Source organism: Megalopta genalis, chromosome 8 (genome assembly GCF_051020955.1).
Source record: "Megalopta genalis isolate 19385.01 chromosome 8, iyMegGena1_principal, whole genome shotgun sequence".
NCBI classification, from domain to species: Eukaryota; Metazoa; Arthropoda; class Insecta; order Hymenoptera; family Halictidae; genus Megalopta; species Megalopta genalis.
The window spans coordinates 15,477,903-15,492,442 of NC_135020.1; the positions used below are offsets into that span (position 1 = coordinate 15,477,903).

Here is a 14,540-nt window from a genome sequence, read left to right on the forward strand (position 1 = left end):
GAATTAGTGTCAAAAACACCATTTCTAAATTTCACAAAGCAGCTTTGACGTTTTTCCACGTTCGAAATATATTCAGCATATAAATCACATGTGTTTGTCCTACGCGACTTTGTCAACGAGTTACTAACGAAAAATGCGGACCAATCAGACAGCGAGTTACAGCTGACATTACGTCGTCGCAGCAGTAAATAGAATATTAACACTAGATATACGGAACTCGTCAAAATGGCGGGTCACTAATTTTTAATTTACTAACTTACTAATTTACTAATTTACTAATTTACTAATTTACTAATTTACTAACTATTATTTAATTATTCATATCATAAAGGTACATTTATGAGTTATTTATTCAATTTATAAGTTACTTGCGACGAATGTTACAATAACACTTGTTAAAAACCAGAATAAATGTCTTATTGTTACCTTTATAAACTAGCTATAAAGATACATTTATGAGTTATTTATTCAATTTATAAGTTACTTCCGACGAATGTTACAATAACACTTGTTAAAAATCAGAATAAATGTCTTATTGTTACTTTTACAAACTAGCTATAAACTACCTTTTATAAAACAGCTATTTTTTGTGCTCCGTAAATCTAGCGTTAAATAAAACATTCACTTCGCATAAAATGTTTTCCAATATCCTTACAAATAACCGAGACATTCAAGAAGTATAATTATTATTCCATGCTGTACAGCGTGGCCCACGCAATTGTTTCAGCTGCTAATTCCGTTATTCACGCATCTACGAACAAAATGCCAAGGTCATTTTACTGTACAGCTGTTAAAGCGACACCGCTAACAGCTGTTAAACACAATTCTCGAAACAAAAACTTGTTCAACATCCCGAAAAATCTGTAAAGTATCCGGTGTATCGATTCAGCCTAGATTTCGCGGCGAGGCCGTAGACCCCTTTTGTATTCTTTCATATCTCCGATACTTTTTCCAAATTTCCGCCAGCAACATCGGCTGCAAATCAAAGAAGCACTATTCGCCGTGCATCGATGTTTCATAAAAATTTCGTAGCGACCAAATGGAAAGGCAAAATACGAGCGCCATATGGAACCGAATTGCTGTCGCGGGGCTGAGCGGAGGGGGGAAGGACGGTATTCCGTTTGTCGATTTCATCATCGTCATTGTCGTTGACGGAGTCGCTTTGGCGGAACTTGCAATTTTCGTGGATGGTCCCTCAAAGCGCGCGCCGCGCCGCGGAACCGCCCGGCGTTCTGCTCGCGTTCCGCGGCGCCGCGTGTCGCTTCGGGAAAAACTGTTTCGAATAATAAAAGCAGGATACTCTCTGCAGGCATGGAACTTTCTCCCCGGGCGAGACGACGGAACCAGGCTGGCTGTAGGCTCGCGTGTGTATCGTTAATAAAACGAGCTCGCGTCGCGATTCCGCCCGCGGCTGCTTGAATTTCGTTCCGCGTCGCGCTCAGGCTCCAATGAATTTCATCGTAGTTATGGCGCGATTCGCGTTTAATTGTTGCCGAACGACGCGCCGGTGGCGGCGTGCATTTTTCGGAAACCTCCCGGCGCCGATCACCGTGTCTGGATTATTTGTGTCATACCCGGCCAGACGTTTTTATCCCGCGTTTTTTATTAGAACGCGATACGTTGAGTGCTCGCTAATTGCTTTTACATTCGAATAAACTCTATGACGTTCAACCAAATTGGAATATGCGCCGTTTGTAATCGATACGTGTGACAGTACGTGGGGTGCTCTGTTCGGGTATTGTTCCATCATCGAATTGTTACAACGATAACTTCGCTGGTATAATGCTTTTCGCGAGAATGATTGGCGCAGCGTGATCACGACAGACCCCGAAATAAAAAGTCCGGGAAAATGTGTTAATATAAAATCCTAGATGAACGGGTTCCATCGGTGTTTTAATTTTCGTCGGCGTACAGGATAATAAAAACATGGAGGATTACGGTTTCGTTATGAAATGAAATAGATATACGCGCAATGTTACGTCACGCGGTGTACCGATTCAATGCCAATCAAAACGCCGGGACCTAGAATTGTTCGCGAACAATTTTTCGAGCTTTTGGGCAAATAGTTTCACGAGCGAAACAAATATCATGAAAACGGTGGAAAAATATTTGTAATTTTAAAATCGTTCAGTTTATTCAGCTGTAGAATCTCGATTATCCGACGCTTCGATGTACGAATCCTCTTGTCATCTGATCATACTTTGTGTCAATGATTATCCAGATATGTTAAGATTATGTCGAGATTATGTCATAAGGTTATGTCGATAACAGAAACTTGTTTATAAGCCGTTGAAATAAATTTCACTTGTCGGTAATGGTTATCATGAGAATATATTTAGCTGCAGAATTCAGCTAAAGTTTATTCAGCTGTAGAATCTCGATTATCCGACGCTTCGACCTACGAATCCTCTTGTCATCTGATCATACTTCGTGTCAACGATTATCCAAATATGTTAAGATTATGTCGAGATTATGTCATAAGGTTATGTCGATAACAGAAACTTGTTTATAAGCCGTTGAAATAAATTTCACTTGTCGGTAATGGTTATCGGTAACGAACAAACTGTTCAGGACACTTATAATTGCTATTTCCAATGAAAATATGCTGTTATTATAACAGAGCATGTTTACGAAGCTTAAAAATTTGTCCACAGTGTTTATCCAGGCATGAAAATCCAACGAATTCGAATGTCGTGATATAGTGTGCGAAAGTGCATATTTTATTTCGTAAAACGTAGTATTCGAAATGTTTGATTAAAACACAGTATACAACGAGAAAGAAAAATCAGAATGAATCATGAAATAGTAAACAGTTTTCTCGCATGACACGAACGTAGAAATAGGTCGACGATTTTTATGCGTTCGCTATCGATCAGATTACGTTATCAGCGCTTACTAATAAAGTCATTCTCTAGCTCTATCGATCGATAACTTTCGTAAAGAAGTTTATCGTCTATGACCTAAATCAACCGTGACATATAGAGATCTATGCGAAATTAAATATGCCCACGTACAGGGTGTTTCATAATTCATGGTACAAATTGGGTTAGGTAGATTTTATGGCTGGAAGTAAGACGAAAATCAAGAATAGCAAGATTGAGAGGGAGGCTTCGTTTTCAAAAAAAATTGCATTCAAATATCAGTCCTAGTATACGTGTATTTAATTAATAACCGATCGTTATATAATAGATCGCTAATACGATCGTTTGTACACATGATAAAATGTCAAGACTTGTTTATTTTCAGGATACGATCGAAGAATTCATTAAACATAGGATACTAAAATAATCAGTGTATTTTTCTCATTGAATTTAGTTTATCATTCTCAGTGAAATTATTGGTCAAAATATATTCGACTGATATTTAAATTTGATTTCCCCAAAAACGAAGTCTCCCACGCAATATTGTTATTTCCTGATTTTCGTTATATTTCCAGCCATAGAATCTACCTGACCCAATTTGTGCCATAAATTATGAAACACCCTGCTTGATTATATCAGAATCATAGTGGCGCAAGTCATATTTTTGAAAATTTTGACTTGTATCTTAAAACATGATCCATATATGCCAAATTGTTGAAAGTGTTGAGATTATTTATTTGTATATAGGTTTTACAATAGACTTGAATATAAAAGGTATACATATATACATATATGTATATATATATATATATATATATATATATATATATATATATATATATATATATAGAGAGAGAGAGAGAGAGAGAGCGAGTGTGGTTATAACTTTTCTATTATATTATATATATATATCACGGTTCTACTTGATGCGAAGCTCACACGGAAGTGAAAAACAGTCGCAACACAAACCACGCTCGATCACACAACCTGCAGGCATTGCTCACATGTATATTAGGGCGTATTTCCAACAAAAAGTACAAGTGAAATAAATCATAAACTTACTATGAATTAAAAATAAAAAAAAACGAACCTACCGAGGTCTAAAAACGGATAAGAAAAATTTCCTCGTACGAATTACACAAGATAGAATTTATTCAAATTTATTCAAATTTTTCACAATTTTTATAACAGTGTGTGCCCGACTGAAGAAATATATCCACGACTTTTTAGCGGAAGCAGCTTTATGACTTCGATAATCACGAAATAAAAATTGTGAAACCGGTCATTTGACCGGCGTGGATTAGGTTTAGCGTCAACTTCAACTCTAAATCATACTTACAATCAATTTTGTCACGACATTCCAGGTGGTGAATGAGTACACAGACTGGGAGCGCACCGTTCAGCACCCCATAAACACAAAAGATGCTTGCGTCCAGGCGCTCAGCGACGCTCAGTTCGTGGCACCGTTGGTGCAAACCGGCGATCTCTTCACCCTTCGGCACACGAAGAAACCTAACAACCCTCACGTCGCGCCTATAATCGAGACGGACAAAGAGCCGATGCCTAAAACGTATTTTTACGTCTTCGACTACCAGATGAAGGACGGCGACTACACACAGGTAAGTGATTTCATCTCCGCTAACCAAAGAAAACGTTGTAGCCATCGTGCCAGAATTATTTCAATTCGTAGGATAGAAAATTCATTTTCGATTTCCATTGTAGTGGACAACGTGCAGCTTGCTTTAACCCGAGAAAGATAACCTACGTCGCAGAGGCGCCTGCGAAGACTGTTGATTTTTGTTAATTTTTCATAGAGGTCTAGTGATTTAAGTTTAAAATTACTTAAAATATTAAAAAATATAATATAAATGCATTTTATTTTTACAATAATGCCAAACCTTTAAAATGACTAGATTAACTTAAATAAATATCCATTGTTAGTATAAAATTGACGCCTTAGAAAAGCATGCGCCTCTGAAGCGTATAGTTATCTTTTACGTACGTTGTCATATGGTTATCTTTCTAGGGTTAATGAAATAAACATTTGTAGCACCTCTGCGAAAATGTCAACCAAAATGACAGTCAACGCGCACATTAGTCACTTGCACGATAATAACAAGACAGATGCGTGAAACAAATTGCATACACGATCTACTAAATATAAATATTATTCGTTCGTTCCAAATAGGAAACAAAATTCGATTCGTCCGTTCTCGTAATCTAGGAATGAAACTGAATAAAGATGTACAAGAATGAACGAAGAAGTGTTAATCAGCGTAGCTATAAATTAGATCGTAGTGTAAAGAGTTAAATTCGATCAAGTTAACACTAGATTTACGGAGCACAAAAAAAACAGCAGTATTATATTAATCTATAAAAGAGGTTTTATAAATTAGTTAATTAATTAAGGTTATATAAATTAATATCATTAATTTTATTTTTTTTATTTTTTTAAATTAATATAATTAATTTATATAAGACGTTTATTCTGATTTTTAACAAGTATTATTGTAACATTTGCCGTAAATATAATATAAATTGAATAAGCATAAATTCAATAAATAACTCATAAATGAATCTTCGCGATATGAATATTGTAAATTAAAAAAATTAGTGACCCGTCGTTCCGACGGGTTCCGTAAATCTGGTGTTAAAAATCGAATAAAAATCCATAAACTGTCCTAAAAGTACTATTAGAAAGTGTACTTCACAGAAAAGTGCACCCTTCGGAATGGAATAACAATCGCGGGCTAGAGAACAGCGAAGTTCTTGTTTATCCTTAGACTATTATTTATCGACGGGCTTGGTAAATGCGAAAAGTTACGGCAAAGTGAATTTTCGCTAACCGTGGTTATCGGACGCGGGCAAGCTTCATCGTAAACGTTTTCCGTGCACAGTCGCCAGGAATGTTTTATCGGCGGCCGGATGAATCATTGATATCTGTACATTCGATTACGAAACTGCTTAAAGATGCATTCTAAAGCGTACCATCCCGCCAGGGTAATTAGATCCGGGACGCATACCGCGCGCGCGCAGTCGCCAAGATAAATTAATTACATGGAACATCATTAATAATCCGTCTGTATCGGCAGAAGTCTGCGTTGCCATCGACTCTTCCTCTGCTGTCCAGGCAGAGCGCGGCGGAGTTACCTGCTCGTTACGGTGGATGCAATTTCCCCGGCTCATAAATTCGAAATTTAATATTCTACGCAAAAACTCGCACGCTTCCTTCGCGAAAGAATGCTTGAAATTGTGCACGGCGCTCGTTTGCTTCGTCTACGGAGAATAAAAGAATTCACGGCGAGAGCAGGATGCACGTTAATATTCGTTTATGAGCTGCTTCTCATTTCTCCCTCTTCTTCGACGACGGAACGGTCCGACTAAATTATACACCATTGCCGGTTCTCTAATAATATAACCGCTAAGAGGATGAAGATTAAATTGCATAACAGACTGGCCAAGTTTTAGAAAGCCCGGTATATTATTTTAACGTTAGTACCGCGCGCGGCTTATTCTCACCCTTCGGAGTGCGTAGCGGCGGTACAAAGGATCGCCGATCTCGAAAAATCGAGTTACTATCACGCCGCAGACCTTGCTATTCTGTCTTCGTGAAACAATGGCAAGGAAGGATTGAAAGAGTGGCATAAAGGGCGAACAGTACGAATTCTTTGTATTTGTTTCGGTCTTACACGACCTTTACAGGTCTTTTTCATTTTCGAGATCATTTTAAGGTTATGGTTTTATATTGGGTTGGCAACTAAGTAATTGCCGATTTGTTCAATGAAATAAAAAATTTTTTTTACTTGGAACGAAGTTTAATCTGTAATGTATTTTCCATTTTGTGCGATGACCTTTTGCCATCTCTCCGACAACTTGAAAATTCCACGCTCGTAGAAAGTCTGATCCTTTTCGGCCGAAAACTGAGTTAAGTGAGATTTTACAGCGTCATCATCGTTAAAAGTTTTACCACGAAGGAAGTTGTCCAGGGATCGAAATAAGTGGTAATTCGATGACGCGAGATCAGGGCTATATGGTGGGTGTAACATCAATTCCCAACCAATATCCATGAATTTTTGCCGAGTGGACACAGACGTGTGCGGCCTAGCATTGTCCTGCTGGAAAATGACACCTTTACGATTGATCAATTCTGGTCGCTTTTCCTTGATCGCTGCATTCAATTTGTCCAGTTGCTAACATTCACGGATAATAAAAAATAACATAATAATAATAATAATAATTTTATAATATAACATTTACGGATATCATAAAAATGGGAGTGAGAGACATCTATAACTGAAATCGGCAATTACTTAGTTGCCAACCCAATAGAATTTTCAGTTCGTTTCGGTACCGACTGTAACATTGAATCGTAAAGAAACGATGTTGATGTACAGAACAAAACTGAAAGCCTCGAAATAACAATCGATATGACCATGGAAGAACTTTTTCAAGTTTAAGAAACAATTCAAATCCATCTTTACCATTTTTTACATGTTCCACTCTTACCATGGTAAATCAGTATGTGTATTTTTAATCGTGTAACTAATGCGATTCTATTTTCATCGAATCGTAAGACAGAGATAAAGGGCATAATAGGATTAGATCGTCAAATCTGCCCTCACGAGTTTATCAACAAAAATTGCAAGACTAGCGAAGAGACATTCATTGACATAACCTTGACATAACAAAATTTGCACTGTTCCATATCTGGTCAAGAGACAATCACTTTTTGCAAAATTTCAACAATTAGACTAAACAATCTCACCAAATTTTGAAAAAAATATGGACTATATATATATATATATATATATATATATATATATATATATATATATTTTGGATCACAAGTTGAATATCAGAGAACCTTTCTAGATTTTTCGCTTGCAAACAGTGGTAGCCAAAAAGCAAAAAATCAAAATCAAAAATAAATTCGGAAAAATGCAGATTTTTCTTAAACCAAGAATTATGCCCTCGCCATTTTAACGGTATGATAAGATACTACCAAAAGAAGGGTCCTCAAATTTTTCAGAATTTTTGTAGTGATGGAACAATGTAAAAAAAAAGATGAATTTCCTACGTCTTTTTCCGCGAGAAATTAAGATACACATAGTTGAATTTGTCTATTAAATAAGGTATACAGCAATGTCTCCCTAATTGACGCTCAGATTGTGCACAGAATGGAAATTTTGGGAAGTGGAGATACGATTATTCGAGCCTTGCAGCTAGTTGTTGGCAATCGATAACCATAAAAAAACGTGCCACAAGGCTCGAACAATTGTATCTTCGCTTCCAAAATTGTCCATTTTTGTGGACAATCCGAACATTACTGACATTACTGTATTACGTACTATTAAACGTTTCCACGTTCGAGTAAGCAATTGTTGAACGTAAGAAAGCCCGCAGTGTGGCTGCGCGTGCCATTCGTCCGGAATAAAAATTGTTGATGCGAAACTATTCAACTACGTACAATTAATTTCTGCTGAATCAGCGCAGCTAAATGCTTCCATGTTCTCTAGTGAGACCCCCAAAGCAAAGCTCTTTTTTCCGTACACGTTGAACCGCTGACCGTAGAATTTGAGGCACGGCAGAATTATGGGAGCGTGGTAACTTCTGCGGCGAGTGAAAATTTATCGGGGGACGAGCTTAGGCGTTCTACTAAACCGAGGAACTTGGCCGGCTTTTATATAGTCGAACAATTATAATCGTCCGGGGGAACGGTAATTTATTCACTTCTCCGTTCCTCCAAGTAATGTGGCTTGAATATTAATTTACCATGCATCAATATTGGCCAGGTATAACCGAGCGAACGATCTCGTCCAGCCGGAGATATGAAAATAATAAACTTAATTAAATCTCAACAACATTTCCGATACGTACAATTGCAAATTTAAACTGTCCGACGATTTTGGACGTTGCGATAGCTAATTGTAATTCGAACGGTCACTGGAAGATTGGACAGTTTTTGTTTGCGGCAGTCGCGTACATTTAACCGCGTTTAATGAATCGCTTAATATGTATTTTATATATTAATGTGTCTCTTAATTAGTACCGTCCAAGGTGAAATTAATTGGTCGCAACTGATCTGCGCATGCGAATAATTTCCGTGTTCTATAAATCGGCGATGCCAACATTAAATCGGCGAATTTGTTGTTACGTGCAGAAAACGTGGTCGTAAATACAAAGTCCTTGTTGCATCGGCAATTTAAAAATGTTCAAGGTAGAACCCCGTGTCTAAGTATCTCGAAATTATTTTAAATAATTACTTCTGCGAATACGGGTATTAAATAAACGTAGCTGCATTAATAATTAATCGTTACCAATAACAAATCAGTATTCACGCGTACCACTTGTAATCTGTAAACATAAATTCGATATTCCGCGATCGTTGCATACATTAATTAATTGTTTCCGTTATAACTAAAAGTGGGTCCGCTGATAAATAATAAATTGGTCGAGAGTTGATCATGCATAATATATTTATATCGATCGATAACCCGTTTCTGCAGCAATTATAATTATTATGTTTCCCTCGATTCTGATTTTCGTAGGAGAACATTCAACTTGCCACGGTAAATTAACAATTTCACGATGCAAATTAAATGTCTTTTATATTAATAAACTAATGGCAGATTAAGAGAAAAAGAAATTAGCGCTCAAATTGGTTCTGACTTTGCTTAATCCTATCGAATGATAAATAATATTCGAGCAATGAATTATTATATAGCACGGACAAATGTTATTACGGATATATTTTTCCATAAAACAAACGAAACGACGATTAAAATAAAAAAGAAAATCTAGGCGAGACAACTAATTTTGAACCGTCTCGCGTGTGATTTGAAATTTACTGAATTTAAAATCGATATAAAATAATTCAACATTTTTCTTTTTCATTCAACTTGCCGCATTTCCAGAGAATTATTGCCGCGGGCTGTTATTCATACACATCGCAGTATCCTCGGTGTAGCTTACTTATTGAATAACTCGAAAAGTAAATTTCCTCGTTCGCAGGAAATTTTCTGCTCCACTCGTCGGGGTGTATTCGGTGGGTAATTTCATAAGAATTTTCCCCAGAAACTTTGCGCGACGTGAAACACAATAAATCCCCGGTGAAGTTCGCCAAGTTATTATCCCACTTTCCGAATTACGGCAACGAAGAACAGTGTATTACGTCGGAGAAACATGGGCGAATTTACCTAATTATAGCAATCAATATTTATTGCCACGCTCCGCCCGTAGTTTAGAGTAAACATTTTCAAAATCCTGTCAATCAGTCGAACAAACATCGCACTAAACAATTAATATGATACTTGCGATTCCAGCTAGGCAGTTCGATCTATAGATACATTGTGTTTGATCTATATAGTACCTTAATTACCATAGCTATACCCTGTAATTAATCGAAATCAATGGGACCAGGCGCATTAATAACAGTTTCGCTGCGCAGATCGGCCGATTTCAAGGAAAAGTTTCGATAATACCGCGGCCGAGAAGACGATGTAAAGTGACTATAAGCTTGAAAATTAATCTAACAGAAACCCATCATCGTGCTTGTCAGAAGTTCTGGTGGCTTAGCTTAATCGTCACTTAGCAAGTGACGACTCTAAGACGCCGCTAGAAATTGTTGTATTGTTTCTCAAAAGAATTGTCGCAGTATTAAATTCGTCTGTATTCGATAAATTCAAATAATATCGAATAAAAACGATCGTACTAAATGAAATATCTGTAGGTTGAAACAAATGACGTCATTTGCGATTTAAAACAGCCTCGAATGCAAAGGATCAAACACTGCATCGAACAACTTTATTTTATACAACAATCAATTCAATAAACTGTGCATAAAATGGTCGATACTCACAATGGTTTAAATAATATATGTAAACAAAATATTTTGTTGGCTCAACAATTCCTCTTTCAATGAAACTATTGTGATATATAATACAATATAATTAATTATATATAATTATTATAGTATTAATTATAGTATTAACTTTAAATCAATTTAGAGTTAATCCATAACTTAATAATAATATATATATATAACTTAAATACTATACTTAATACTACACTACTTAAATAATATATACCCCCCATAACTTAAATATAATCCATTACTGCTCAATTTATGAAATTTTAATCACACATATTTATTTATGGATGTACACTCGTAAGGTATTGTTTCATTTGCCATCTCACGATGCCATAAGTTCTCAAGATCGTAAAACATTCGGTGTCTACATTATCATTATCGAATACTAATTCATCGCAACCCTCCTCCGTGACATCATATTTTAATTATTCTGAACATCCGACGTCCGATAAGGGTCGGAAATGATTGCATGGGAAACTTTAAATGCGACGCTCTCTATATGCGTGCATGCGACCCGAATATACGCATGTTGCACCGCCAGCGGTAGTAATACATAGTAAAAAAGCGCTGACTCAACGCCGCCCATTGACCAACAAGAGTGCGTAGGTGGGTCAATGGGACGAGCGAGAGATCCGAGCGAGTGCGAACGAGATAGACGTAGCGGCGCTATTGAAAATCATGCTTCTCTCCAAACGATGATATATCGGAAACCATTACACGTATCGAGTTGAAACAACCGCATCCGAAAGATGAAATTCTCGTTCTTTATAAAATACACATCAGTTCGTTACGGGAAACTGTCATGAAACATCAACTTCAACCTTTACTGTACATTGCATAAAAATTACATAAAGTGCGCAAGAGATGTAACATACACCAACAACATCATATATATATATAATATATATATATAATAATATAATAATATATATATATAATATAATATAATAATATAATATATAATATATATAATATAATATAATAATATAATATATAATATATTCATTATATATTCAATATATAATTTTATTATATAATATATTAATATAATTAATATAATATATATAATTACGTATATGTAATTAATATAATAAATATAATTATGTATATATAATTAATATAATAAATATATAATTATTAATTTATAATATATTTAATAAATAATATATTTTTTGTATTTTAATTATATATGTATATAATATATTATATATTATACATATAATTTTAAAAAATTAAAAAATAAAATAACAAAAAGTCAGAATAAAAAAATAAGATTTTTGTGAGATCCAAAATATATATATCCGTCAAACCAAGAAATTAATGTTGTCAAACGTCATTAAATGTAACGAAGTAAATGCGAACGAAAATCCATTCAGACGTAGCACACGTCGGAACGTGCGGAATTATAATAATTACGTCATTCGTCGCCGTGGTAAAATAGTATTTTTAAAACAGTCTCCCGGCTAACTAATTACGGCGTTGTTCCGAGTACATGAATGGACGCGAATCGACGGGAACGGTAAACGCAAATGATCACTATCGTAAATAATCTGGTGGATTACGGCGATCATTGATTTGTAATTAAACGGTATGAATGCTGAACGACGCGCGCTTCCAATGATTGAAAACCGTCGATCGATCATTCGTCCCATTTAATTACTCGACTGGTATTACTATTTTCGAATGATCGTTCCGTACGAGCCTACATACATATATATATATATATATATATGTATACTGCGAAATCTATAATTATCGAGAAATGATGGTTCAATGAGACACGCTATATGCTGTAATAAAATTCTCTTTATTGATAATGCTCCTTGTATTTCTATACTTCGCGAGAATATTTCGCGATGATTTTCATACTTACGTACAGGGGTTTCGTTGGTTTTTCCGTATTTTGTTTAACCCAATTAAATAGAGTTTGACTTGTCTGCTCTTTCTGGAGAAAGTTCACTGACCCATCTGGTCCGTGTTTTCGCGCATATTTTTTAGGAAGAAGTTAGCAGCAGTGATTAATTCAATGTGACTGCAATATGTGAAACAAGCCAATTGAATTATTTCCAAAATCTTAAGAAATTAAACGATTACAAGAAGAAAATATTAATTAAAACGAATATGATAGAATTTCATTCGAACGAAGTTATAAGGCGTTGTTGGTGCAACAACGTCCCATACAATACAATTCATAGTATTTAAATAGTATCATAATTATTGCAAACAAAATCATTTTTTTTTAATTACGCTTACGATGATGAGGTTATAGTTATATTCTCAACACTCCTGTTACTTCATATTTGCAATAGTTGCAACATAAGAGCTATAATTACATCGATCATTTTCTTTCAGAAAACAAATCTATAATTTTGTATTTTTCTAACATGGTTATATTGTAACATAAAGTACTCTTCAATTATTCAACTAGCACAGTTCTGATTCTATTCTTTAACGAACTTAATTTAATTAACATAAACTCGTACTTTCACTTTCAACTTATTTGTAGGAATAACAGCAAAATTCCTTATAATGGAAGATTAAAATTAATTTCACTTACAATCATATGGGGGAAGTATCAATTCCTTTAAATAAATTATGGGATAAGTATACAACTATATCGGTACAATAATTGAAGAAAACATCGTATTTTAGTATGGGAATGTAGTGGTTTAGAATATAGTTACTATAGTACACCGCATGAACAATATAATAATATAATAATATGAAATATATATACTTAAAAATTTACGGTATTTTTCGGCTATTTTTATTCGTACTGTTTGGAAATGTATCTTACTTTTGTATTATAGTATCTGTAAATCTGATACTATTCTCTCCGTATTTCACATTTTTGTTACAATTTTTCGTGTCACAATAAAATCTCTATGTTTGTATAATATTTCTTTCGCTTATACCCATCGAATATATCGTCAAACTTCGACCGGAAAATACTGGAACGCTTTCTGTTTATTGCATTGAGAATAAATAAAAAAAAAACTTGATAAAATCTCGCTGTAGTGCGTATATCGTTTGCTTGGCCACGTAAATTGTTCATAGTACGCCAGGTACTTCGTTCCTTGCAAATCACACGCAAACTAGAAAACATGACTGGAACATTGGCTTCATTCGTTTATGTTGTCCAAATGAAATTCCACATTTTTGTTTATCTGATAAACTTCTTATCTCATCTGTTCGATTTACGAAGATGTTCGTTACCATAACGTTGTTCTATCACTCACATTTTTACATGTGATTTTATAAAAGTTAGAATTAAAGGAAGATTTCCATCTTTGATTGAAAGATCATTCATTGTAAAAAGAAAATAGAGATACTATTAGATTTTGTTAATTTATACTTGCAATCTAACGATCTTCACGTGTCATAGATGCATAAAGATTCGCAGTCTAATAATAACTTTTTTTAAACTGAACTTAATGATTTAAATCCTTTTTACGTGATAGAGAAACTTGTCTACTAGACGATGACTAAAATTCCTTTTCTTTTTTAATTTTGCTGTTACTTGGGATGACAAAAAAAGAGATAAGAAACTCCCGTTTTATAACTTCTTTATTTAAGGCTATGATCTCGGTAACTTATATGCGTGCTGAGAATTTGATCGAAATCGATTAACCCAGAGTCGAGGTACAGGTGTTGAAGGATTTTAAAAAACTGCAGATTTCTTCCAGTTTTTGGTCAAAATCGTGATAAAGCTATGATTTTTCCCATTTATAATTCGTTACAACTCATAACAACGTCAACAGATTTCGATAAAATGTTCAGCGTGCACGTAAGTTATCGGAGATCTATGA

The 14,540-nt window shown here is 35.0% G+C and overlaps 1 protein-coding gene across 2 annotated transcripts in view; it reads left to right on the forward strand.

Annotated features, from left to right (window-relative positions):
- NLG-4 (neuroligin 4) overlaps positions 1–14,540 on the forward strand; it is a 918,748-nt gene that overhangs the window by 584,837 nt on the left and 319,371 nt on the right. For both annotated transcript variants that reach the window (XM_033465261.2, XM_033465262.2), the window contains exon 8: positions 4,226–4,480. In XM_033465261.2, the coding sequence (XP_033321152.1) occupies positions 4,226–4,480 (255 nt within the window). The remainder of the gene's footprint in view (positions 1–4,225; positions 4,481–14,540) is intronic.